General features: G+C 39.5%; 3 protein-coding genes across 3 annotated transcripts; all 3 read right to left on the bottom strand.

Moving 5' to 3' along the window:
* Positions 1-2,672: 2,672 nt before the first annotated feature.
* Positions 2,673-6,556, bottom strand: LOC122879365 (extracellular calcium-sensing receptor-like). The gene is made up of 6 exons (XM_044203374.1): positions 6,268-6,556; positions 5,749-6,046; positions 4,781-5,575; positions 4,397-4,624; positions 4,079-4,202; positions 2,673-3,619 (listed from the first exon to the last, which is right to left on the bottom strand). The coding sequence occupies exons 1-6, from the start codon at positions 6,531-6,533 to the stop codon at positions 2,706-2,708; spliced, it is 2,625 nt and encodes an 874-aa protein (XP_044059309.1). The 5' UTR covers positions 6,534-6,556; the 3' UTR covers positions 2,673-2,705.
* A 2,158-nt stretch (positions 6,557-8,714) lies between these two features.
* LOC122879223 (extracellular calcium-sensing receptor-like) lies at positions 8,715-13,083 on the bottom strand. Its single transcript, XM_044203100.1, has 6 exons — positions 12,580-13,083; positions 12,069-12,366; positions 11,121-11,915; positions 10,737-10,964; positions 10,419-10,542; positions 8,715-9,966 (listed from the first exon to the last, which is right to left on the bottom strand). The coding sequence occupies exons 1-6, from the start codon at positions 12,891-12,893 to the stop codon at positions 9,053-9,055; spliced, it is 2,673 nt and encodes an 890-aa protein (XP_044059035.1). The 5' UTR covers positions 12,894-13,083; the 3' UTR covers positions 8,715-9,052.
* A 1,952-nt stretch (positions 13,084-15,035) lies between these two features.
* On the bottom strand, positions 15,036-19,614 carry LOC122879224 (extracellular calcium-sensing receptor-like). The gene is given in 7 exon segments (XM_044203101.1): positions 15,036-15,934; positions 15,937-16,287; positions 17,158-17,281; positions 17,486-17,713; positions 17,881-18,675; positions 18,839-19,136; positions 19,353-19,614. Coding segments are annotated over 7 exon segments (2,589 nt in total). The 5' UTR covers positions 19,586-19,614; the 3' UTR covers positions 15,036-15,374.
* Between the last annotated feature and the right edge of the window lie 4,245 nt (positions 19,615-23,859).

Raw genomic sequence — 23,859 nt, 5'->3', positions numbered from 1 at the left:
TTCCCTGTTTCAGAATGTATGCAAGCTCCGACAAAATCACGAAGACAAGGGCCACCCCCTACTACCCTGCCTCTCATGGACAGGTGGAGTGGCTCAACAGTGCATTGCTCCAGATGATGACTGATCCAAAAGAACTGGTACGAGCATCTGCCACAACTCACCTCAGCCTAACACAGTTCACAGCATGCAGTCACTTGATCCACTTCTATCAGGCTCATGCTTGGCAGCGAAGTTGATCAGCCGCAGGATATCTATGCTGGTGCTGCAGATTTCAAATCTTACCGAATAGAGGTACCGGATTTCCTCTACAACCTGGGAGAAGGACTCAAGGAGGCACAAAACACTGCAAGAGTGTATCTCCAAACTGCACAAGAACGTCAGAAGAAGATGTATGATGTTCGAGCACAAGAACATCCCTACAATGCTGAAGATTTGGTATAAGTGAAGGATGACACCAAAGAGAGGGGACTAAGTCCCATGCTTCAAGCACCTTGAAAGGGACCCTTGACTGTTTCTGCATGCCGTGGTTCTGTCCTCTATAAGATTCAAGGGTTGAAGCACAGCAAGACAATACACCATGATTCACTTAAATCATACGATAGTGTGGAGTGATTCCTGGTTGGGTCAAATGTCAAAGGAGCCAAGTGCTGCAGCAGTGCCAAGGCCCAACAATACAGCTACCTGAAGAAGATGTCTGGTTGGTACCAGAGCTGCCACTACAAAACCACAACGATAAAGATTCAGCAGAGGAGAAAGCTTCTCGAGAGCCATGTGATCAAGAGGAAACACCTCAGCCTGAAGTTCTAAGGTGGCAGCAGAAAAAAAAGATGAGACATCAAAGACATTCCAGAAGAAGAAGACTGTTAAGCCAGAGAGATTCAGGAACTAGTTACTAAAAGAGAAAGACAGTTTAGTTCATCTGCAGATTATTTAATGTATCTAAGAATTTAATTTAAGGGTTTACATTAAAATGTTTGGACTTCAGAATCAGAATCAGAAATACTTTATTGATCCCCAAGGGGAAACTCTTTTGTTACAGCTGCTCACTATCACATCAGTGCATACAGGAATAGAAGTTCTAAGCAAAGTAAGACGACGAGATGGAGCTACGGCAACAGGCAGCATGCACGTTGGCGCATGCACACAATCTATTACTCTTAAGAGAGTGATAAAAGTAAAAAAGGGGTCTTTTACTGCTATTTAGATTTAAAGTGTTTTCAGCTTTCCAAGACTGTGATGTAAGCTGACAGTGATAATTTAGTTCTTAGAAATGTTCATTTGAGTCACCTGTACTGAAGGGACTCAGTGATCCTGGGGGTGTAGTGTAAGGAAGTTCATATTAGAAAATGTGTTGTTTGTTGCTACATGTAGCATGTTGGTTGGTCAATGAACGTGACACAATGACATATGTAAAAAAAAAAAAGGGATTTCCACCCAGGGGCATCCAGACAAAGTAGTCTAGCTTTGTTCAGAAGCAGCAGGCATGACAATATATTTATGTTAATATATCAAATACAATACAAAATTCACATAATACATAACGGGGTGGCTGTGGATTAGAGGTAGAGTGTGTTGTACATTAATCGAAAGGTTGGCAGTTTGAACCCGGCTTCCCCCAACCACATTTTGAAGTGTCCAAGATACTGAACCCAAAATTGCTTCGGTGTGAATGAGTTAGTTTCTTTGGACTGATGAGCAGTTGGCACCTGCCATTAGTGTGTGAATGTGATATGTAGTGTGAAGCGCTTTGAGTGGGCGGAAGACTAGAAAGGCGGTGCGCAAGTTTAGTCCATTTACATAGTCATTCAAAATATATAGGTCTAACAACACATGCTGAATTTTTGTACTTTTGGAATTGTCTGAAATGTGTTAATTACATAATATTGCCTTGTGCTTAATGATAAATAACAAGGTCGCCATTTTGGGCCAGTTCAGCTGTTTGTGCTGAGTCTTGCAGTAGGCACACAGAGTCTCCCATTCTCATAAGCAGAACCATGAGGAGCAGCCCCAACAATGGCATAGCTCCGCTCCGCTCTTCAGGCTGGACCAACTAGCTCTACAGCGCAAGGCAAGGCTTTATACACACTCAACAACAAGGGGAAGGTTATAATGGTTGAACTCAAGCCCCAGGAGACCAAAGGAAATCAAACAAGTTAAGCCAAATCTGTTTTTGTCTGTGAAACTGTGGATTTTATTCTTTGATTACAATTGTATTAACTGTAATAAATGTTGTGATATCAGTATGGAATCAGGTATTAGGCTTGTGCATTTGTTTGTATTTAATTATATATTGTGACACAGGAGTTAGAGTGGCATTGTCCACTGACCAAAGGAATGGCAGATCGATTCCCAGCTCCGCCTGTCCACATGTCGAAGTGTCCCTGGGCAAGACACTGACCCCCACATTGCTCCCGATGGTCATGCCAGCACCTTGCATGGTAACTCGCTGCCATCGGCAAAGTGCTTTGGATAAAAGCTGTATATATATGCAGCCTTTTGCCATTTTCCATTAATATATTGGTTGATATGACTGTATATTAGATTGTATTAAAAGCTGTCATCTCAATATGCGATGTCACAAATTAAATGATATGTAAAAATACTAAAGTAGTACAATTCAATTGACAGTCTGGTTAAAAAAATATTATATAAAACTTATAATGCCATTAGAATGCTTTTGCCACCATATTATTTTTATTAAGTTTTCAAAATGATGTTGTTGCCTCCTTCCCCATCATATTCTTTTTTGTATTCTTCTCTGGTTTTAGTAAGATAATGTAACATTTTGGAATAAAAATACAAATGAGCAGTCCAAAACTTGACGCCAGAATAGCAAATATCTCCACAGCAACACTGAACTTCCCAGGAGAGCTGACATACGCTGGGATAAAAGTGATCCATACTGCGCAGAATATCAGCATGCTAAAAGTGATAAATTTGGCTTCATTGAAATTATCAGGCAGTTTCCGAGCCAGAAAAGCAAGAATAAAACATAACATGGCCAGAAGTCCTATGTACCCAAGTACAGCCCAAAAGCCTACAGCTGAGCCCAGAGCACACTCTAAGATGATTTTATCCTTGAACCCCTTAAAATTCTTAAATGGAAAAGGAGGAGAAATTGTTAACCAGAGGATACATATGACAACTTGAATAAGAGTGAAACCCAGAACACTGAGTTTCTGCTGTGCAGGCCCAAACCATTTCATCACATTACTACCTGGAAGTGTGGCCCCGAAGGCCATTAACACCACTATTGTTTTCCCCAGTACACAAGAGATACAGAGGACAAAGGTGATGCCGAATGCTGTGTGTCGCAGCATGCAGGACCACTCAGAAGGCCGGCCGATGAAGGTCAGGGAACACAGGAAACACAGACTCAAGGAGAAGAGCAGCAGGAAGCTCAGCTCAGAGTTGTTGGCTCTGACAATAGGAGTCTGCCTGTATCTGAAGAAAATGAATGCCACAACAGCAGTCATGCATGTTCCAAATAAGGAGGCTGCAGTGAGCAGTGCTCCCATAATCTCTTCATATGACAGAAACTCTGCCTCCTTCTTTACACAGGCATCTCTTCTCTCATTTGACCAGAACTCAGGGTGGCATTGCAAACAGTTGATAGAATCTGAAAAATAATATTGAAGCAGGTGTTAGACTTGCTTAGTACATTTGACTTTTTTGTTGCATCTTTTCTATGCCTACAAGACAGACATTACCAGATAATACATGGATAACCTTATGAAACCCACATTTCTACCTTTTCTATAAAAATGAAATTGGAGTAATTTTAAAAACACATCCGCAACGCATCCATTTTTCACATTGGGGTTTTAACCTTGATATGAATTTCTGAGTGCATACATTTCTGTAGATGATTTCAGACGTATGTGTTAGTATTTGTTTAGGATATTTGATGTATTGACTTTTGATGTAATGATATTGACTTTTGGTTTGCTTGAAAGAGCCCATAATTACTATAAAATCCCTGCAAGCACTCCCCCCATGCTTTTGAAATCAGATAACAAAAATATGGCATTTCTTATTAGCATTAACATGACTTTTGTATTGTCTTTCATTACTACACCTGTGATGTTACTTATTTCTCCCTCTGCACATCTTAAACAGTCATAGCAGCAGACAGGCTTTCTTTTCTGCAGAACCTTGCGAGTTCCTGGGGGACATTTCTCACTGCAAACTGACAAAGGCACCTGCATGAACAAAACAACTATGAGAAAAATGTATGCATTCACTTTGACAAGGTGTTATCTTTACAAGCATCTATCATTAATTTGGATGCATCAAAACTAAACATTATGATTTTCCAGTAACAATAACTAATAACTTATACAATTATAACAATAAATAGACTGTCAACAATTACAGTGATCACAAGGTAGCTTACCTGTTGTGAGTTCTGTGCCCAAATGAAAGATTTATTTTGCAGATTCAGCTGTTTGTCTGCAGGTAAAGATGCATCATGAAGACCAACTGTGACAAAGTCCACAATGCCATTTTCTGTTGGTTGCCAGTTTATAATTTCATACTTTGCTGCTGGGTCTCCATTCTCATTAAAGTAAACATCATCTCTTTCCTTTGTTTTGATTTGAATCTTTCTTATGTGCTGTAAAATCTAAGAAGATATGCATCAATGTAGATCAATATCTGGCAACCCATTGTCTCAACAGCATGATAGACAGATAGCAACATTTGTTTTTCAAAATCTAAATCATTTTCTTTGTTCATGTGACTTCATGTAAGAAATATAAGTCTTTGGTGTTGAACTCACCATAAATGGATCTAGCTGTAGATTGTTGTTACATGTTTTATTACAGCTGAGAATATTGTGAAGTGCGTGGGCCATAGCATACACTCCTTTATAGACATTGTTAAAGATAGGCATGAGTGACATATAAGTAAAGCTGTTTTGCATTCCAGTCAGATTTTCATTTCCAGTGCATTCTCTCTGATTCCCTGCTGATGACTTTGACTGCTTGAACTTGCAGCTAAATAATGTCTCCCAAAACTCTGTAAACATTTCATTACTAGATGTATTAAGCGGCTTCACATCCAACATGAACTCTCTCATGCCACTGACATGTGCTCTGGGGATGGACAGGCCTATGGCACCATCCAGAATGTGATGCCTATCCATGGCTGCAATTTGGGAATCAAAGATCCAGCTCTCACTGCCTACCCACTGGTACCCAGTCAAGTTGTGGTGAGACAACGTGTGTATTAGCACATCCATATCCTTGTGTGAGAGGAAAGCGACAATCACCTTCGAAGTGGAAGACTTGATAATGTCAATTATCTTTTGTATTTTCTCTGGTGGATCTGTTCTAAAGAAAGATACAGAGTACTCTAGACAGATGCCCAGCTGCTGGGCAGTTTCTGTGAATGTGGCCATGCCATTATTGCCATAATCATCATTTGTTCTAATAGCTCCAACCCAAGTCCAACCAAAGTGCTTGACCAGCTGGGCCAGGGCTCTGCTCTGGTAGTAGTCACTGGGTATTGTTCTGAGGAAGGATGGGTACTTGGTTTTATCACTGAGACAAGCACAAGTAGCAAAGTGGCTGATCTAAACAAAAAAAAAAGAAATGATATCCCAAGATAAAGATGTAAAATATAAAACATTCACACAGTGCACTACAATGCTTTTAAACCCATTTTGCTATGGCCAACTGGAAGAATTACAGAATAATAATAAGTATTTTTCACAAATATAATTTCATTTTTACAAATCTTACCCACCATCGGGATATGAAAGGGTCCGATGACAGTAGCTATAGCCATGCAAGGAGAGGAAGAGGTCTCTCCCATAATGGCCTGCACTTGGGCCGGTCTGGTACATGGTGCTTCAGAGGGTGCAGATACCACTTCATTACCATTAGCCAAGGCCAGTGCGACCCTCACACCTCTGGCAATGGAGCTACAGGAATCATAGATCTTATAGCCCAGAGAGATGCCAGGCAGTAGGTCTGTACTGTTATTAATCTCCTCTATGGCAAAGAGCATAGCCTGGGCAAACTGGAACCCTCTGAAATTCAAACTTGATGAGGACAGTTATAAATTGTTGAAATTGCAGACAATTTGCCCTTGAAATAGAAACAATAGCATAGTGAATGAAAGCATTTGATCGTATTAATATACACAACAAATTTATCTCATTTTAATACTCAGTTTGATAACCTTTTTTTGTCCTTGTTTTGTATCTGTACTCATTTCCTCTTAGATATTTTAAATCTATAAAGAATTCTACTGTAAATTTACCTTGTGCATTGCAGTGGCAATGGTTTGTGCATGTAGGTATCCTGTCTGTCTTTCCAGCTGCTGTGGAAAGAGAAGATTCCCCCCAACATAATGTCCCCATCCTTAGATAGCTGGGGGTTCTCAGGATCCCCTCTCCGCCTGCACACCAGCTCCTCAGCCTGAGAGACAGAGGCCACCAACAACAGCTGTAAGAGTGCCCAACCCTGCTCTGGCCACCTCTGTGTCGACATCATACTGTCGAAGAGAGCTAAACCACTGGGTGGCATCACTCGTACTTTAATGTAAATCAGAAGCTTGTACTGATATTTATACATTTTAGAGCAGCATAAAAAAAATAATAGAACAGTGATGTTTTATCTCTGTGGACCTACAAGGTGGTGCATGATGAGGAGATGCCTAAACAAAAATATAGTATTTTGGGCCTTAGTCCATTTTTAAAATCTTAATTGTATATGTTATCAGATAATAATTTTCAACAATTACGCTGTACAAAAGTTTTCCCGTTTTTACGTTACAATTTTAACATTTTGGACGCACAATTTATACTTCAATTTCTAATTGCAATTTAAACATTGAAAAATTATTCAGGATAAAGGTGATGTAAAGTTGAGAAAATTAGACTTATATGGCACACTGAAATGCCCCGCAACAGTTTGGTCTCGTTAAAAATGCTTTAACTAATCTTTTTGTTTTGTTTGCTTGCAAAAACCTGTGAACACATTATCGCCCTTATAAAGCTGATATGGCTATCGTGTAAGCAGTCACGTGTCAGCTTATTTACACATCAAGCAGACACAGAGCAATATTTGTATAAATTTGGAGTCATATTTGTGTCCACTTGATGAATATAAGTCCAATATTCACTATCCCATTAGCTCTGTTTTGGTTTCCATCAACTCTTTAGCTGCTTAATGCTCTACTACAGTATGTCCACCAGCTAGTTGTAAACTTTGTCTGTTACGTCCCTGAAAAGGCCAGGGGATGAGGGGAGTAACAAATTAATATTAAAACCTGGTTAAAAAGGAGGAGAGGAAAACAGTTTTATTAAGAAAATAACAAGTTTTATTTACAATATAAAATGAATAGGCCCAAGTGTGTTATAGAAAAGTTTGTCTTCAAAAGGAAGAGCCGATTTGCCTATAAAGAAACAATAGACAAAGTTAAATGTAAGTCAGAACAAGACCCACAATCAATAAAATCTGCCACCCTTCACTCCAAGAAGGAAGTACCTACTTGTAATAGAAAACGAACTATCTCGGGTTTGGTTAACCACGCACAAACACACACAGCTTGTAAGCTGTTGTCTTCCCCACTGGCACCCATCAGCAGGTCACTACAGGTAGGAAAATGGGGAGAAAAACACAACACAGCAAAACGCACAGTAGCACATGCACATATACAACTGTTAAACACACATAATAAGCTGCCAACACAGAGCAACCTGCTGAACAGTCCACTGACACAACTTGTAGCTTCTCCATGCCTTTTATACTCTGGTCCTGGTTAGATGATTTCTGACAGCTGCCACCAATCAATCACTGCAGCTACAAGGCAAGGGAGGGCAATACCTACAGAAACACAGAGAGACAGGAGAGCACAAAAGACACACCCACTACACTATGGCACGTAACATTGTGTATCTGACATTTGGTGCTGGGCAGGTAGCGTACAGTGGCTTTTTACATTTGTTTTGCTGAATACAGCCTGTTGTTGCTGAAAGCGGTGAAAGTGAATCAAAACAGTGTGTGTGTGTGTGTGTGTGTGTGTGTGTGTGTGTGTGTAGCCTACCTCACTCACTGACTCGACTTACAGGTTGCTAAACCAGTGCCATAAAGGCCAGAAAAGCTGCGCGGTTAAAATAGAAACGCCGTCAAAATTTTATAATTCTCAACAATTTATCGATGTTTTCTACAGCAGACAGGGGGAAAGAGAAAGTGCGGCAGCAGCATGACAGAAGCCGGGTCAGAAATTAACAGAGATTGGACCAAAGGTACTCTTGAACGCTCATATTTTTTTTCTGCTGTTCTCACTTGTTATTTTTCAAATAAAACAAATCTTTGTGCCAAAGAAATACTGTAAATTTGACAATTTAATGTAATAATTATACATAATTTCAGTATTTATTAAATGCCCCTAAAAAAACAAAAATAGGCTACCTTCAGAAAAAAAGGCACAAGGAGCCCTCCCGCCCTCCAGCCAGTGGGGGGACTGTGCTTCCTTTGGGTCATCCCACTTGTTAAAAATTAACAAATCGCCTACTGCCTTTCCCAGTAGTAGAACCAAGAGAAGCAGCCTCAACAATGGCACAGCTCTGCTCTTCAAAAGGGCCAATCAGCTCTTCAGCTCATGACAGGGCTTTATACACGTTTAACAACAAGGGGGAGTTGTCATAGTTGAACTCAAGCCTCAGGAGACCAAAGAACACCATATAAGTTAAGCCAAAGATGTTTTTGTCTGTGAAACTAGATTTTATTCATTCATTACAATTTTATTAACTGTATTAAATGTTGTGAAATCAGTAAGGAATTAGGTATTGGACTTGTGCATTTATTTATACTGAATTAGATATGTATTGGTTGATAGGATTGTATATTACATTGCATTAAATGCTGTCATCTCAATATGCTATGTCACAAAAGGAATTATATACAGTGGAAAAAGCACTACAGTATTACAATACAATTCTTCAATAAAATTAAGATTTCTACTTGACAGTCTGGTTAACAAATTATGTAAAAATTATAATGCCACTAGAATGCCTTTGCCACCATATTATTTTAAGTTTTCAGAATAATTTTGGTGCCCCCTTCCCCATCATATTCTTTTTTGTATTCTTCTCTGGTTTCAGTAAAATAATGTAACATTTTGGAATGAAAATACAAATGAGCAGTCCAAAACTTGACGCCAGAATAGCAAATATCTCCACAGCAACACTGAACTTCCCAGGAGAGCTGACATACGCTGGGATAAAAGTGATCCATACTGCACAGAATATCAGCATGCTGAAAGTGATAAATTTGGCTTCATTGAAATTATCAGGCAGTTTCCGAGCCAGAAAAGCAAGAATAAAACATAACATGGCCAGAAGTCCTATGTACCCAAGTACAGCCCAAAAGCCTACAGCTGAGCCCAGAGCACACTCTAAGATGATTTTATCCTTGAACCCCTTAAAATTCTTAAATGGAAAAGGAGGAGAAATTGCTAACCAGAGGATACATATGACAACTTGAATAAGAGTGAAACCCAGAACACTGAGTTTCTGCTGTGCAGGCCCAAACCATTTCATCACATTACTACCTGGAAGTGTGGCCCTGAAGGCCATTAACACCACTATTGTTTTCCCCAGTACACAAGAGATACAGAGGACAAAGGTGATGCCGAATGCTGTGTGTCGCAGCATGCAGGACCACTCAGAAGGCCGGCCGATGAAGGTCAGAGAACACAGGAAACACAGACTCAAGGAGAAGAGCAGCAGGAAGCTCAGCTCAGAGTTGTTGGCCCTCACAATAGGAGTCTGCCTGTATCTGAAGAAAATGAATGCCACAACAGCAGTCATGCATGTTCCAAATAAGGAGGCTGCAGTGAGCAGTGCTCCCATAATCTCTTCATATGACAGAAACTCTGCCTCCTTCTTTACACAGGCATCTCTTCTCTCATTTGACCAGAACTCAGGGTGGCATCGCAAACAGTTGATAGAATCTGAAAAATAATATTGAAGCAGGTGTTAGACTTGCTTAGTACATTTGACTTTTTTGTTGCATCTTTTCTATGCCTACAAGACAGACATTACCAGATAATACATGGATAACCTTACGACACCCACATTTCTCACTTTTCTATAAAAATGAAATTGGAGTATTTTTAAAAACACGTGCATCCATTTTTCACATTGGGGTTTTAACCTTGATATGAATTTCTGAGTGCATACATTTCTTTAGATGATTTCAGACGTACGTGTTAGTATTTGTTTAGGATATTTGATGTATTGACTTTTGATGTAATGATATTGACTTTTGGTTTGCTTGAAAGAGCCCATAATTACTATAAAATCCCTGCAAGCACTCCCCCCATGCTTTTGAAATCAGATAACAAAAATATGGCATTTCTTATTAGCATTAACATGACTTTTGTATTGTCTTTCATTACTACACCTGTGATGTTACTTATTTCTCCCTCTGCACATCTTAAACAGTCAAAGCAGCAGACAGGCTTTCTTTTCTGCAGAACCTTGCGAGTTCCTGGGGGACATTTCTCACTGCAAACTGACAAAGGCACCTGCATGAACAAAACAACTATGAGAAAAATGTATGCATTCACTTTGACAAGGTGTTATCTTTACAAGCATCTATCATTAATTTGGATGCATCAAAACTAAACATTATGATTTTCCAGTAACAATAACTAATAACTTATACAATTATAACAATAAATAGACTGTCAACAATTACAGTGATCACAAGGTAGCTTACCTGTTGTGAGTTCTGTGCCCAAATGAAAGATTTATTTTGCAGATTCAGCTGTTTGTCTGCAGGTAAAGATGCATCATGAAGACCAACTGTGACAAAGTCCACAATGCCATTTTCTGTTGGCTGCCAGTTTATAATTTCATACTTTGCTGCTGGGTCTCCATTCTCATTAAAGTAAACATCATCTTTTTCCTTTGTTTTGAATTGAATCTTTCTTATGTGCTGTAAAATCTAAGAAGATATGCATCAATGTAGATCAATATCTGGCAACCCATTGTCTCAACAGCATGATAGACAGATAGCAACATTTGTTTTTCAAAATCTAAATCATTTTCTTTGTTCATGTGACTTCATGTAAGAAATATAAGTCTTTGGTGTTCAACTCACCGTAAATGGATCTAGCTGTAGATTGTTGTTACATGTTTTATTACAGCTGAGAATATTGTGAAGTGAGTGGGCCACAGCATACACTCCTTTATAGACATTGTTAAAGAGAGGCATGAGTGACATATAAGTAAAGCTGTTTTGCATTCCAGTCAGATTTTCATTTCCAGTGCATTCACTCTGATTCCCTGCTGATGACTTTGACTGCTTGAACTTGCAGCTAAATAATGTCTCCCAAAACTCTGTAAACATTTCATCACTAGATGAACTGAGCGGCTTCACATCCAACATGAACTCTCTCATGCCACTGACATGTGCTTTGGGGATGGACAGGCCTATGGCACCATCCAGAATGTGATGGCTATCCATGGCTGCAATTTGGGAATCAAAGATCCAGCTCTCACTGCCTACCCACTGGTATCCAGTCAAGTTGTGGTGAGACAACGTGTGTATTAGCACATCCATTTCTATGTGTGAGAGGAAAGCGACAATCACCTTCGAAGTGGAAGACTTGATAATATCAATTATCTTTTGTATTTTCTCTGGTGGATCTGTTCTAAAGACAGATACAGAGTACTCTAGACAGATGCCCAGCTGCTGGGCGGTTTCTGTGAATGTGGCCATGCCATTGTTGCCATAATCATCATTTGTTCTAATAGCTCCAACCCAAGTCCAACCAAAGTGCTTGACCAGCTGGGCCAGGGCTCTGCTCTGGTAGTAGTCACTGGGTATTGTTCTGAGGAAGGATGGGTACTTGGTTTTATCACTGAGACAAGCACAAGTAGCAAAGTGGCTGATCTAAAAGAAAACAAGAAATGATATCCCAAGATGTAAAATATGAAACACACACACGCTTTTATAACCCATTTTGCTATGACCAACTGGAAGAATTACAGAATAATAATAAGTATTTTTCACAAATATAATTTCATTTTTACAAATCTTACCCACCATCGGGATATGAAAGGGTCCGATGACAGTAGCTATAGCCATGCAAGGAGAGGAAGAGGACTCTCCAAGAATGGCCTGCACTTGGGCCGGTCTGGTACATGGTGCTTCAGAGGGTGCAGATACCACTTCATTACCATTAGCCAAGGCCAGTGCGACCCTCACACCTCTGGCAATGGAGCTACAGGAATCATAGATCTTATAGCCCAGAGAGATGCCAGGCAGTAGGTCTGTACTGTTATTAATCTCCTCTATGGCAAAGAGCATAGCCTGGGCAAACTGGAACCCTCTGAAATTCAAACTTGATGAGGACAGTTATAAATTGTTGAAATTGCAGACAATTTGCCCTTGAAATAGAAACAATAGCATAGTAAATTTGATCGTATTAATATACACAACAAATTTATCTCATTTTAATACTCAGTTTGATAACCTTTTTTTGTCCTTGTTTTGTATCTGTACTCATTTCCTCTTAGATATTTTAAATCTATAAAGAATTCTACTGTAAATTTACCTTGTGCATTGCAGTGGCAGTGGTTTGTGCATGTAGGTATCCTGTCTGTCTTTCCAGCTGCTGTGGAAAGAGAAGATTCCCCCCAATATAATGTCCCCATCCTTAGATAGCTGGGGGTTCTCAGGATCCCCTCTCCGCCTGCACACCAGCTCCTCAGCCTGAGAGACAGAGGCCACCAACAACAGCTGTAAGAGTGCCCAACCCTGCTCTGGCCACCTCTGTGTCGACATCATACTGTCGAAGAGAGCTAAACCACTGGGTGGCATCACTCGTACTTTAATGTAAATCAGAAGCTTGTACTGATATTTATACATTTTAGAGCAGCATAAAAAAAATAATAGAACAGTGATGTTTTATCTCTGTGGACCTACAAGGTGGTGCATGATGAGGGAGATGCCTAAACAAAAATATAGTATTTTGGGCCTTAGTCCATTTTTAAAATCTTAATTGTATATGTTATCAGATAATAATTTTCAACAATTACGCTGTACAAAAGTTTTCCCGTTTTTACATTACAATTTTAACATTTTGGACGCACAATTTATACTTCAATTTCTAATTGCAATTTAAACATTGAAAAATTATTCAGGATAAAGGTGATGTAAAGTTGAGAAAATTAGACTTATATGGCACACTGAAATGCCCCGCAACAGTTTGGTCTCGTTAAAAATGCTTTAACTAATCTTTTTGTTTTGTTTGCTTGCAAAAACCTGTGAACACATTATCGCCCTTATAAAGCTGATATGGCTATCGTGTAAGCAGTCACGTGTCAGCTTATTTACACATCAAGCAGACACAGAGCAATATTTGTATAAATTTGGAGTCATATTTGTGTCCACTTGATGAATATAAGTCCAATATTCACTATCCCATTAGCTCTGTTTTGGTTTCCATCAACTCTTTAGCTGCTTAATGCTCTACTACAGTATGTCCACCAGCTAGTTGCAAACTTTGTCTGTTACGTCCCTGAAAAGGCCAGGGGATGAGGGGAGTAACAAATTAATATTAAAACCTGGTTAAAAAGGAGGAGAGGAAAACAGTTTTATTAAGAAAATAACAAGTTTTATTTACAATATAAAATGAATAGGCCCAAGTGTGTTATAGAAAAGTTTGTCTTCAAAAGGAAGAGCCGATTTGCCTATAAAGAAACAATAGACAAAGTTAAATGTAAGTCAGAACAAGACCCACAATCAATAAAATCTGCCACCCTTCACTCCAAGAAGGAAGTACCTACTTGTAATAGAAAACGAACTATCTCGGGTTTGGTTAACCACGCACAAACACACACAGCTTGTAAGCTGTTGTCTTCCCCACTGGCACCCATCAGCAGGTCACTACAGGTAGGAAAATGGGGAGAAAAACACAACACAGCAAAACGCACAGTAGCACATGCACATATACAACTGTTAAACACACATAATAAGCTGCCAACACAGAGCAACCTGCTGAACAGTCCACTGACACAACTTGTAGCTTCTCCATGCCTTTTATACTCTGGTCCTGGTTAGATGATTTCTGACAGCTGCCACCAATCAATCACTGCAGCTACAAGGCAAGGGAGGGCAATACCTACAGAAACACAGAGAGACAGGAGAGCACAAAAAGACACACCCACTACACTATGGCACGTAACATTGTGTATCTGACATTTGGTGCTGGGCAGGTAGCGTACAGTGGCTTTTTACATTTGTTTTGCTGAATACAGCCTGTTGTTGCTGAAAGCGGTGAAAGTGAATCAAAACAGTGTGTGTGTGTGTGTGTGTGTGTGTGTGTGTGTGTGTGTGTAGCCTACCTCACTCACTGACTTGACTTACAGGTTGCTAAACCAGTGCCATAAAGGCCAGAAAAGCTGCGCCGGTTAAAATAGAAACGCTTCGTCAAAATTTTATAATTCTCAACAATTTATCGATGTTTTCTACAGCAGACAGGGGGAAAGAGAAAGTGCGGCAGCAGCATGACAGAAGCCGGGTCAGAAATTAACAGAGATTGGACCAAAGGTACTCTTGAACGCTCATATTTTTTTTCTGCTGTTCTCACTTGTTATTTTTAAAATAAAACAAATCTTTGTGCCAAAGAAATACTGTAAATTTGACAATTTAATGTAATAATTATACATAATTTCAGTATTTATTAAATGCCCCTAAAAAAACAAAAATAGGCTACCTTCAGAAAAAAAGGCACAAGGGAGCCCTCCCCGCCCTCCAGCCAGTGGGGGGACTGTGCTTCCTTTGGGTCATCCCACTTGTTAAAAATTAACAAATCGCCTACTGCCTTTCCCAGTAGTAGAACCAAGAGAAGCAGCCTCAACAATGGCACAGCTCTGCTCTTCAAAAGGGCCAATCAGCTCTTCAGCTCATGACAGGGCTTTATACACGTTTAACAACAAGGGGGAGTTGTCATAGTTGAACTCAAGCCTCAGGAGACCAAAGAACACCATATAAGTTAAGCCAAAGATGTTTTTGTCTGTGAAACTAGATTTTATTCATTCATTACAATTTTATTAACTGTATTAAATGTTGTGAAATCAGTAAGGAATTAGGTATTGGACTTGTGCATTTATTTATACTGAATTAGATATGCATTGGTTGATAGGATTGTATATTACATTGTATTAAATGCTGTCATCTCAATATGCTATGTCACAAAAGGAATTATATACAGTGGAAAAAAGCACTACAGTATTACAATACAAGTCTTCAATAAAATTAAGATTTCTACTTGACAGTCTGGTTAACAAATCATGTAAAAATTATAATGCCACTAGAATGCCTTTGCCACCATATTATTTTAAGTTTTCAGAATAATTTTGGTGCCCCCTTCCCCATCATATTCTTTTTTGTATTCTTCTCTGGTTTCAGTAAGATAATGTAACATTTTGGAATGAAAATACAAATGAGCAGTCCAAAACTTGACGCCAGAATAGCAAATATCTCCACAGCAACACTGAACTTCCCAGGAGAGCTGACATACGCTGGGATAAAAGTGATCCATACTGCACAGAATATCAGCATGCTGAAAGTGATAAATTTGGCTTCATTGAAATTATCAGGCAGTTTCCGAGCCAGAAAAGCAAGAATAAAACATAACATGGCCAGAAGTCCTATGTAAGCAAGTACAGCCCAAAAGCCTACAGCTGAGCCCAGAGCACACTCTAAGATGATTTTATCCTTGAACCCCTTAAAATTCTTAAATGGAAAAGGAGGAGAAATTGTTAACCAGAGGATACATATGACAACTTGAATAAGAGTGAAACCCAGAACACTGAGTTTCTGCTGTGCAGGCCCAAACCATTTCATCACATTACTACCTGGAAGTGTGGCCCTGAAGGCCATTAACACCACTATTGTTTTCCCAGAACACAAGAGATACAGAGGACAAAGGTGATGCCGAATGCTGTGTGTCGCAGCATGCAGGACCACTCAGAAGGCCGGCCGATGAAGGTCAGAGAACACAGGAAACACAGAGTCAAGGAGAAGAGCAGCAGGAAGCTCAGCTCAGAGTTGTTGGCCCTGACAATAGGAGTCTGCCTGTATCTGAAGAAAATGAATGCCACAACAGCAGTCATGCATGTTCCAAATAGGGAGGCTGCAGTGAGCAGTGCTCCCATAATCTCTATATATGACAGAAACTCTGCCTCCTTCTTTACACAGGCATCTCTTCTCTCATTTGACCAGAACTCAGGGTGGCATCGCACACAGGTGATAGAATCTGAAAAATAATATTGAAGCAGGTGTTAGACTTGCTTAATACATTTGTCTTTTTTTGTCTCTATGTTGAATCTTTTCTATGCAAACAGACACCACACCAGATTACCAGATTACACATGCATAATCTTATGACACCTACATGGCATCATCATAAATTATCTAGATCTTAGTACAAGATACAGTATAAAGAGATATTATTTATTGTTTTTTGTTCATTTGTTTTTTTTTTCGTAATGACTAAGCATTATATATATTGTTTATTGAAAGGTATTATGCTGTTGCATTTTTCAAATGTCAAACACAATTTCATTCACTCTCAACGCATTTAATGTAGTTTCAGAGAGAGAGAGATATCAAACCTCAGCAGATAAGACCAAAACTCTCTAAATGATCTGATACCACAACTGGGAGGTGAGAAAATACTCTAGGTCTTTTTGTAATTTGAGTGAGTTAGCTTCAATGAACTTAATGAAGTCTGAGAATGAATGGGCTGAAAACAACACAGTCTGCCCTAATCTTCCCAGGAATTTTCTCATTTTTGATGAAAACAATGACATTTGAGTTATTTTAAGCACACTTGAGTTACATACATTTTTCACATTGGGGCTTTAGCCTTGATGTGCATTTCTTAGACTGTACACGCGTGTTTAGCTGATTTTACACTTATGTATCAGTATTTGTTTAGGATATTTGATGTATTGATTTTTTGATGTAACAGTATTGATTTTTGGTTATCTTAACAGACAAGATAATTACTGTACAATCTATGTTTTTGAAATCGGATTACAAAACTTTGCCATTTATTGAAATTGGCATGAGAACATGACAACTTTAAAACTTTTGTTTTGTCTTGAATTAAATATTACTACACCTGTAATGTTGCTTATTTCTCCCTCTGCACATCTTAAACAGTCATAGCAGCAGACAGGCTTTCCTTTCTGCAGAACCTTGCGAGTTCCTGGGGGACATTTCTCACTGCAAACTGACAAAGGCACCTGCATGAACAAAACAACTATGAGAAAAATGAATGGGCATTCACTTTGACAAGCTGATGTCTTTACAAGCCTCAACTATTAATTTTGATGCTTTGAAACAAAATATTATGATACAGTAACAATAACTAATAAGAATTACTAATACAATTATAACACTTCAAATAGACTGTCATTAACAATTACAGTGATCACATGGTAGCTTACCTGTTGTGAGTTCTGTGCCCAAATTAAAGACTTATTTTGCAGATTCAGCTGTTTGTCTGCAGGTAAAGATGCATCATAAAGACCAACTGTGACAAAGTCCACAATGCCATTTTCTGTTGGCTGCCAGTTAACAATTTCGTACTTTGCTGCTGGGTCTCCATTCTCATTAAAGTAAACCTCATCTCCTTCCTTCGTTTTGAAGTGAATCTTTCTTATGTGCTGTAAAATCTAAGAAGATATGCATCATTGTAGATCACTATATGGCAACCCATTGTCTCAACAGCATGATAGACAGACTGCAACTGTTTATTTTTCAAAATCTAAATCATTTTCTTTGTTCATGTGACTTCATGTAAAAACTTTGGTGTCTTTGGTGTCTTTGGTGTTCAACTCACCATGAATGGATCTAGCTGCACCTTGTTGTTACATGTTTTATTACAGCTGAGAATACTATGAAGTGCGTGGGCCACAGCGTACACTCCTTTATAGACATTGTTAAAGATAGGCATGAGTGACATATCAGTGAAGCTGTTTTGCACTCCAGTCAGATCTTCATGTCCAGTACATTCTCTCTGATTCCCTGCTGATGATTTTGACTGCTTGAACTTGCAGCTAAATAATGTCTCCCAAAACTCTGTAAAAATGTCATTACTAGATGAATTGAGTGGCTTCACATCCAACATGAACTCTCTCATGCCAATGACATGTGCTCTGGGGATGGACAGGCCTATGGCACCATCCAGAATGTGATGGCTATCCATGGCTGCAGTTTGGGAATCAAAGATCCAGCTCTCACTGCCTACCCACTGGTATCCAGTCAAGTTGTGGTGAGACAACGCGTGTATTAGCACATCCATATCTATGTGTGAGAGGAAAGCAACAATCACCTTCGAAGTAGAAGACTTGATAATGTCAACTATCTTTTGTATTTTCTCTGGTGGATCTGTTCTAAAGACAGAAACAGAGTACTCCAGACAGATGCCCAGCTGCTGGGCGGTTTCTGTGAATGTGGCCATGCCATTGTTGCCATAATCATCATTTGTTCTAATAGCTCCAACCCAAGTCCAACCAAAGTGCTTGACCAGCTGGGCCAGGGCTCTGCTCTGGTAGTAGTCACTGGGTATTGTTCTGAGGAAGGATGGGTACTTGGTTTTATCACTGAGACAAGCACAAGTAGCAAAGTGGCTGATCTAAAAGAAAAAAAGAAATTGTATCCCAAGATAAAGATATAAAATATAAAACATTTACATACCACGCTTCATTTCTTTTAAACCCCATGTTGCTAGCTGGAAGAATTACAGAAAAATTATTATTTTTCACAAATATAATTTCATTTTTACAAATCTTACTTACCAGTGGGATATGAAAGGGTCCGATGACAGTAGCTATAGCCATGCAAGGAGAGGAAGAGGTCTCTCCCATAATGGCCTGCACTTGGGCCGGTCTGGTACAAGGTGCCTCGGAGGGTGCAGATACCACTTCGTTACCATTAGCCAAGGCCAGTGCAACCCTCACACCTCTGGCAATGGAGCTACAAACATCATATAACTTATAGCCCAGAGAGATGCCAGGCAGTAGGTCTGTGCTGTTATTAATCTCCTCTATGGCAAAGAGCATAGCCTGGGCATACTGGAACTCTCTGAAATTCAAACTTGATGCAAATGAAAATTAGAAATAGTTGAAATTGCAAACAGTTTTGCCTTGAAATACAAACAATAGCATAGTGAATGAGAGCATTTGATTGTATTAATATACACAACAAATTTATCCAATACTCAGTTAGATAACCTTTTTGTATTTGTTTTGTATCTGTACTCACTTTCTCTTAGATATTTTAAATCTAAAAATAATTATATGGTAAATTTACCTTGTGCATTGCAGTGGCAGTGGTTTGTGAATGTAGGTATCCTGTCTATCTTTCCAACTGCTGTGGAAAGAGAAGATTCCCCCCAACATAATGTCCCCATCCTTAGATAGCTGGGGGTTCTCAGGATCCCCTCTCCGCCTGCACACCAGCTCCTCAGCCTGAGAGACAGAGGCCACCAAAAAGAGCTGTAAGAGTGCCCAACCCTTCTCTGGCCACCTCTGTGTGGACGTCATACTGTCTAAGAGAGCTAAACCACTGGGTGGCATCACACTTACCTTAATGTAAATCAAAAGCTTGCACTGATATTTATACATTTTGGAGCAGCATAAAAAATAATAATAGAACAGTGATGTTTTATCTCTGTGGACCTACAAGGTTAGGCAAGAGGAGGGAGGTGCCCTCAGCGTTTTGAGTTTTACAATTGAAATTTAATCACTGAAAAGTAATGCAGAATGAAGGAAATATAAAGTATAGACAATCTGACTAATTAAGCTCACTGAAATGACCCACAGCCGTACAGTCTTGTTAAAAATGCATTAACTGATTTTTTGTTGTTGTTTGTTGTGGTTTTTGGGGCCACTTCAGGGCAGTGCAACAAGCTATAAACACAACAATATCTCCTTCATAAAGTTGATATGAGTATCGTGTATGTAATCCCATGTGGTAGCTTATCTACATGTCAAGCAGACACAGAGCAATATTGGCATTCATTTTGGTGTCATGTTTGTGTCCACCTGATAAATGCAAGTCCAATATTCACTTTTCTTGAGTTGTCCTCATTACACATGGTGTGTATATTTTAACAGGCAGCTAAACACCTTTCCCTCATCAGGTTCTGAAGACCATTATGTGGTTGCCAACTGGTTTATTGACAAGCAGAAAGGATGAAATTATAAAATCAATATAACCAAAAATGTTTAAGGTTAAATGTTACAAATAGGCAAATAAAAGGTGTAACATTAATTGCACAACCTCAGAGACTGGGAATACAGTACCGAAGTGGTTTTCTATTCGGGTTTGCCCCCTGGGATCCTGAGGCTGAGTCAGCTAGTAAATAGCACGGCTGGCTGCACGGGTCTAACGACGCTAATTAGCTAACAGCAGCTAACAGTTACAATTAGCAGCAGTTAGCGGTTATATTAATAATAATAATGATTATGGATTATATTTTGATATCCGAAGTGCTTCGCAGTGAAGGGTGGGAACTCACCTCAACCACCACCAATGTAGTTAGCTAACATTACTTTAGCAACAAGTAAAGCTATCTGTCCATCAGGAAACTCCATAAATCACCTTGGTACTGTACTCTGTTGTCAAACTGCCCTCATACCATTACTGACATATTTATGACAAGTCCAAATGGTTCCATTTTACTTGAGGTCAAGGGAATTATTCATGACACAATTATAATGGTCTTATGACAGTCGTTGTCAAAAACCAAGCACATATGACAGTATAAAGTAATGTTAACACAAAGCTAAATAGTTTCTTTAAGTTTGATAATTAGGCCTACTCTGTTATGTTTATGACAAGGTGTCAAGGTGTCATAACAAAGACATCTCAAACAATGTCAACTTTGCATTAAAAGTAACGTAATTGACCAAATGACACTTAATGACAAAAGTCATTACCTTCATACAGACTCCTTGCCATGTCATGGTTATGACGGTGTCATGTCAGTCTTGGGAACCCACCTTCAAATAAGTGTTACCCATGGTCTTATAACATATCACCATATTATCATCATATTAGTTGTCCCAGAAGGTATTGGAGAGGTGTTGGACTTGCCATCACTGATGCTTAAACATTTCTGAGGTAACAAACTCATCCGTAGGAGCAAGAAAAGCTTTCCCTTCTGCATGAGAAGAGCAGCCGTAGTGAGTATGAATAAGTCATCAGGGTCTGTTGACACAGGAACAAGGGGCCTGGCATTTATAATGGCAGCTATGTCTGCCATGGAGGTGACAAGCACTTCATGGGTCTTTTTGGTGTTTTTGAGACTGAAGAACATGGAGTCCAGAATTTCTCTAGTGAGGCTAATCATCCTTTCCTATTTTCCTTTGCAAAATATCACATAATTTATGAATATTAATAAAAGTACTGATATTATCAAATTATTAATATGGATTAATAATTACGGGGTACCACCCTGGGATCAGGGACCAATAACGAAGCGTGAAAAACAGTCTCAACAGTGGCTGTCCACTTAGAAATGTTGATATTTAATGTACAATCTTACATTAATGATAGTGGACAGTGGAAAGTGAGTCCGCGCACTGACCGACACAACCAGCTGCTATTGCAACACAAAATAACCCCAGGCAACTGCTCTTTAAAGGTACAATAGAGTTTAACTTTAGCACTGATTAATAATCAATAACTTCAGCCAACAACCACTATCATCTATTCTAAACACAATGAGCATAAAAGAATCAGCAAGCATGTAAAGTGTGTGTATAGAGGTGTGGGTGCGTGGGTGTGTGTGACTATAGGGAGGGGGGAAAGCGAGGAAGACGGCAGACGTGTCCACGTGGGTGGTCATCACACACCAAATCACATCCAAAATGGCGGGCAGGCCCACGAAACTCAAACAATCAGGGAGAGCCAAAATGGTGGACATAATCGATTTGTCCTCAAGATGTCATGGAACGTAGCTAGTTATGCTACCACGCTATCTGGGTTGATTGAGATGTGTGTGTAGGTGTGTATATGTACGTGTAAACATGTGTGGGTTGGTGAAGAGAAGAGAGAAAGAAAAGCACACAGAGTAAGGTACAAGATATCTCAAAAGCTGTGGAAAAGCACAATAGCTGCCCCTTTATCACAGAGGAAACCAGCAGCGTACGTTCATTTAACAGCCGTGTTACTGGACTTTAGTCTGATAAAGCACAGTTATTAGCTTCCACAGTGGCTACAAACTAACACAGTTAAATGGCCCAGCAGCGTGACACCGACACACAATGGAACGATCTAAGCACGAAAACACACAGTAGAACAGGAAACGGCAGTCCGTTACTTTCCACAATAATGCAAAACACAATTCACAACAAATGAAGCTTTGATGAAATAACACACAGTTATAAAATCTATCCCTGCACCAACACAAGCCTCTTACTTGAGATCACTCTTGATAAGCGATTTAATGCGTCAATCCGTTTGGATTATCCGGTGGAGTCCTCTCAGGCTCGGATGCTGACATTGCCTGGGTCCTGCGCTGTTGTCAGGTTCAATGGTGAAACTGTTCCTTCGGGCGGCAGCGGAGGGATGTTTTCTGGTACAGGTTACAGTTTTCAAGGAAGATATGGCCTGATGTCTGTGCTTTGCTTTGCCCATGACAAAGCCAACACTGCAGTTTCCATCAACATCTGTGATCTGCAATCGCTTTTGTTGATGCATCAGAAAAGATACCCAATTTTTCATGAATTGCATAAAGCCTCTTTGCCTTTTCTGCTGGAGCTTCACTTTTTAATTTCAGACTAATTTCTTTTTCAGCAAAGGAGAGATGGGCCTTGCTGCCTCTGCTTTTGTGCTTGCATTGGCTGTGGCAGAACTAGTAGATGACGTACTGTAATGGGATGTAGAACATAAAGCACGGGACTGTGTCCTGAACAAAGGTGCCTTGTTAGACATGATGGAATATAGTAGGGACATCTGCTGAGACACAGCTGTTATGGCCACAACCTCTCTTCAGTAGTGTCCGTTGTCAGCCTGGATTGCGTTGTCATGCCACCTGGGAAGCCGTCGTTTCACTATGTTGTCCTCAATACACATGGCGTGTATATGTGGACATGCAGCTTAACGCCCGCATCAGCCCAGTTATGTGGTTGCCAACAGGTGTATTGACAAAAAGAAACTATGTTACCAGGTGATAAAAGCATACACATAAATATATATACTGGAAATAAAACCCCTGTGAATAAAATTCTCTACTGTAGCAGTGCTGCTGCAGATGTTGCCTTTGGACAGCAAGGGCTGTATGTAGTTTAACCATCTCTTGGACCAGTGTGCTTGCTGAGAGGTGGGAATGGCTGCTGTTGTAGACAGTGAGAACATTTATGAATAATGCTTCTGTAAAATGAAGTACCTTCTAAATTTGACAGATTAGCACAAGTACTGTATTCTGTAATGATTTTACAGGGCAGTGTATTTGTGCTATATTTGTGCTAGAATAGTACAGTTAGTTAATAGTTTTATTTGCTTTGCTTTCTTTTTGTAAATTGAAAACCATTTCCTTCAGTGGAATCCGTGTTACGAATGTAGTTGTATTTAGGGCAGAACACATCTCCCTCTCCTCCCAACTGGCACACTTATCTATGCTGCAACTGGGGGCATTGTAGTTTGTAGGATCTCTGCCATGCTGATTGCTTTTGTTCTCCAGGAGTTTGCAGGGGTGGGCTGCACATTCTGTTGACCTTGTTGTTGTTTTTATTTTAGTAAGAGAGGCAAGATATTGTAATTTGGTTTCTTTTTTGTTTTTGTTAGGTTATACCTTCCTACAGTAGTTAGA

Source organism: Siniperca chuatsi, linkage group LG7 (assembly GCF_020085105.1).
Source record: "Siniperca chuatsi isolate FFG_IHB_CAS linkage group LG7, ASM2008510v1, whole genome shotgun sequence".
In the NCBI taxonomy this organism is placed as follows: Eukaryota; Metazoa; Chordata; class Actinopteri; order Centrarchiformes; family Sinipercidae; genus Siniperca; species Siniperca chuatsi.
This window is presented reverse-complemented; position numbering and strand designations above follow the sequence as displayed.

Excerpts from the sequence above, each read along its gene's own strand:
- LOC122879365 (XM_044203374.1), bottom strand. The coding sequence starts at position 6,533 with ATGCCACCCAGTGGTTTAGCTCTCTTCGACAGTATGATGTCGACACAG. Across the intron at positions 5,576-5,748 it reads GACCCTTTCATATCCCGATG|ATCAGCCACTTTGCTACTTG; the intron begins GTGGGTAAGATT and ends TTTTTTGTTTAG. Across the intron at positions 3,620-4,078 it reads AGAAATAAGTAACATCACAG|ATTCTATCAACTGTTTGCAA; the intron begins GTGTAGTAATGA and ends ATTATTTTTCAG.
- LOC122879223 (XM_044203100.1), bottom strand. The coding sequence starts at position 12,893 with ATGTATAAATATCAGTACAAGCTTCTGATTTACATTAAAGTACGAGTG. Across the intron at positions 12,367-12,579 it reads CTGCCACTGCAATGCACAAG|TTTGAATTTCAGAGGGTTCC; the intron begins GTAAATTTACAG and ends GTCCTCATCAAG. Across the intron at positions 11,916-12,068 it reads GACCCTTTCATATCCCGATG|ATCAGCCACTTTGCTACTTG; the intron begins GTGGGTAAGATT and ends GTTTTCTTTTAG.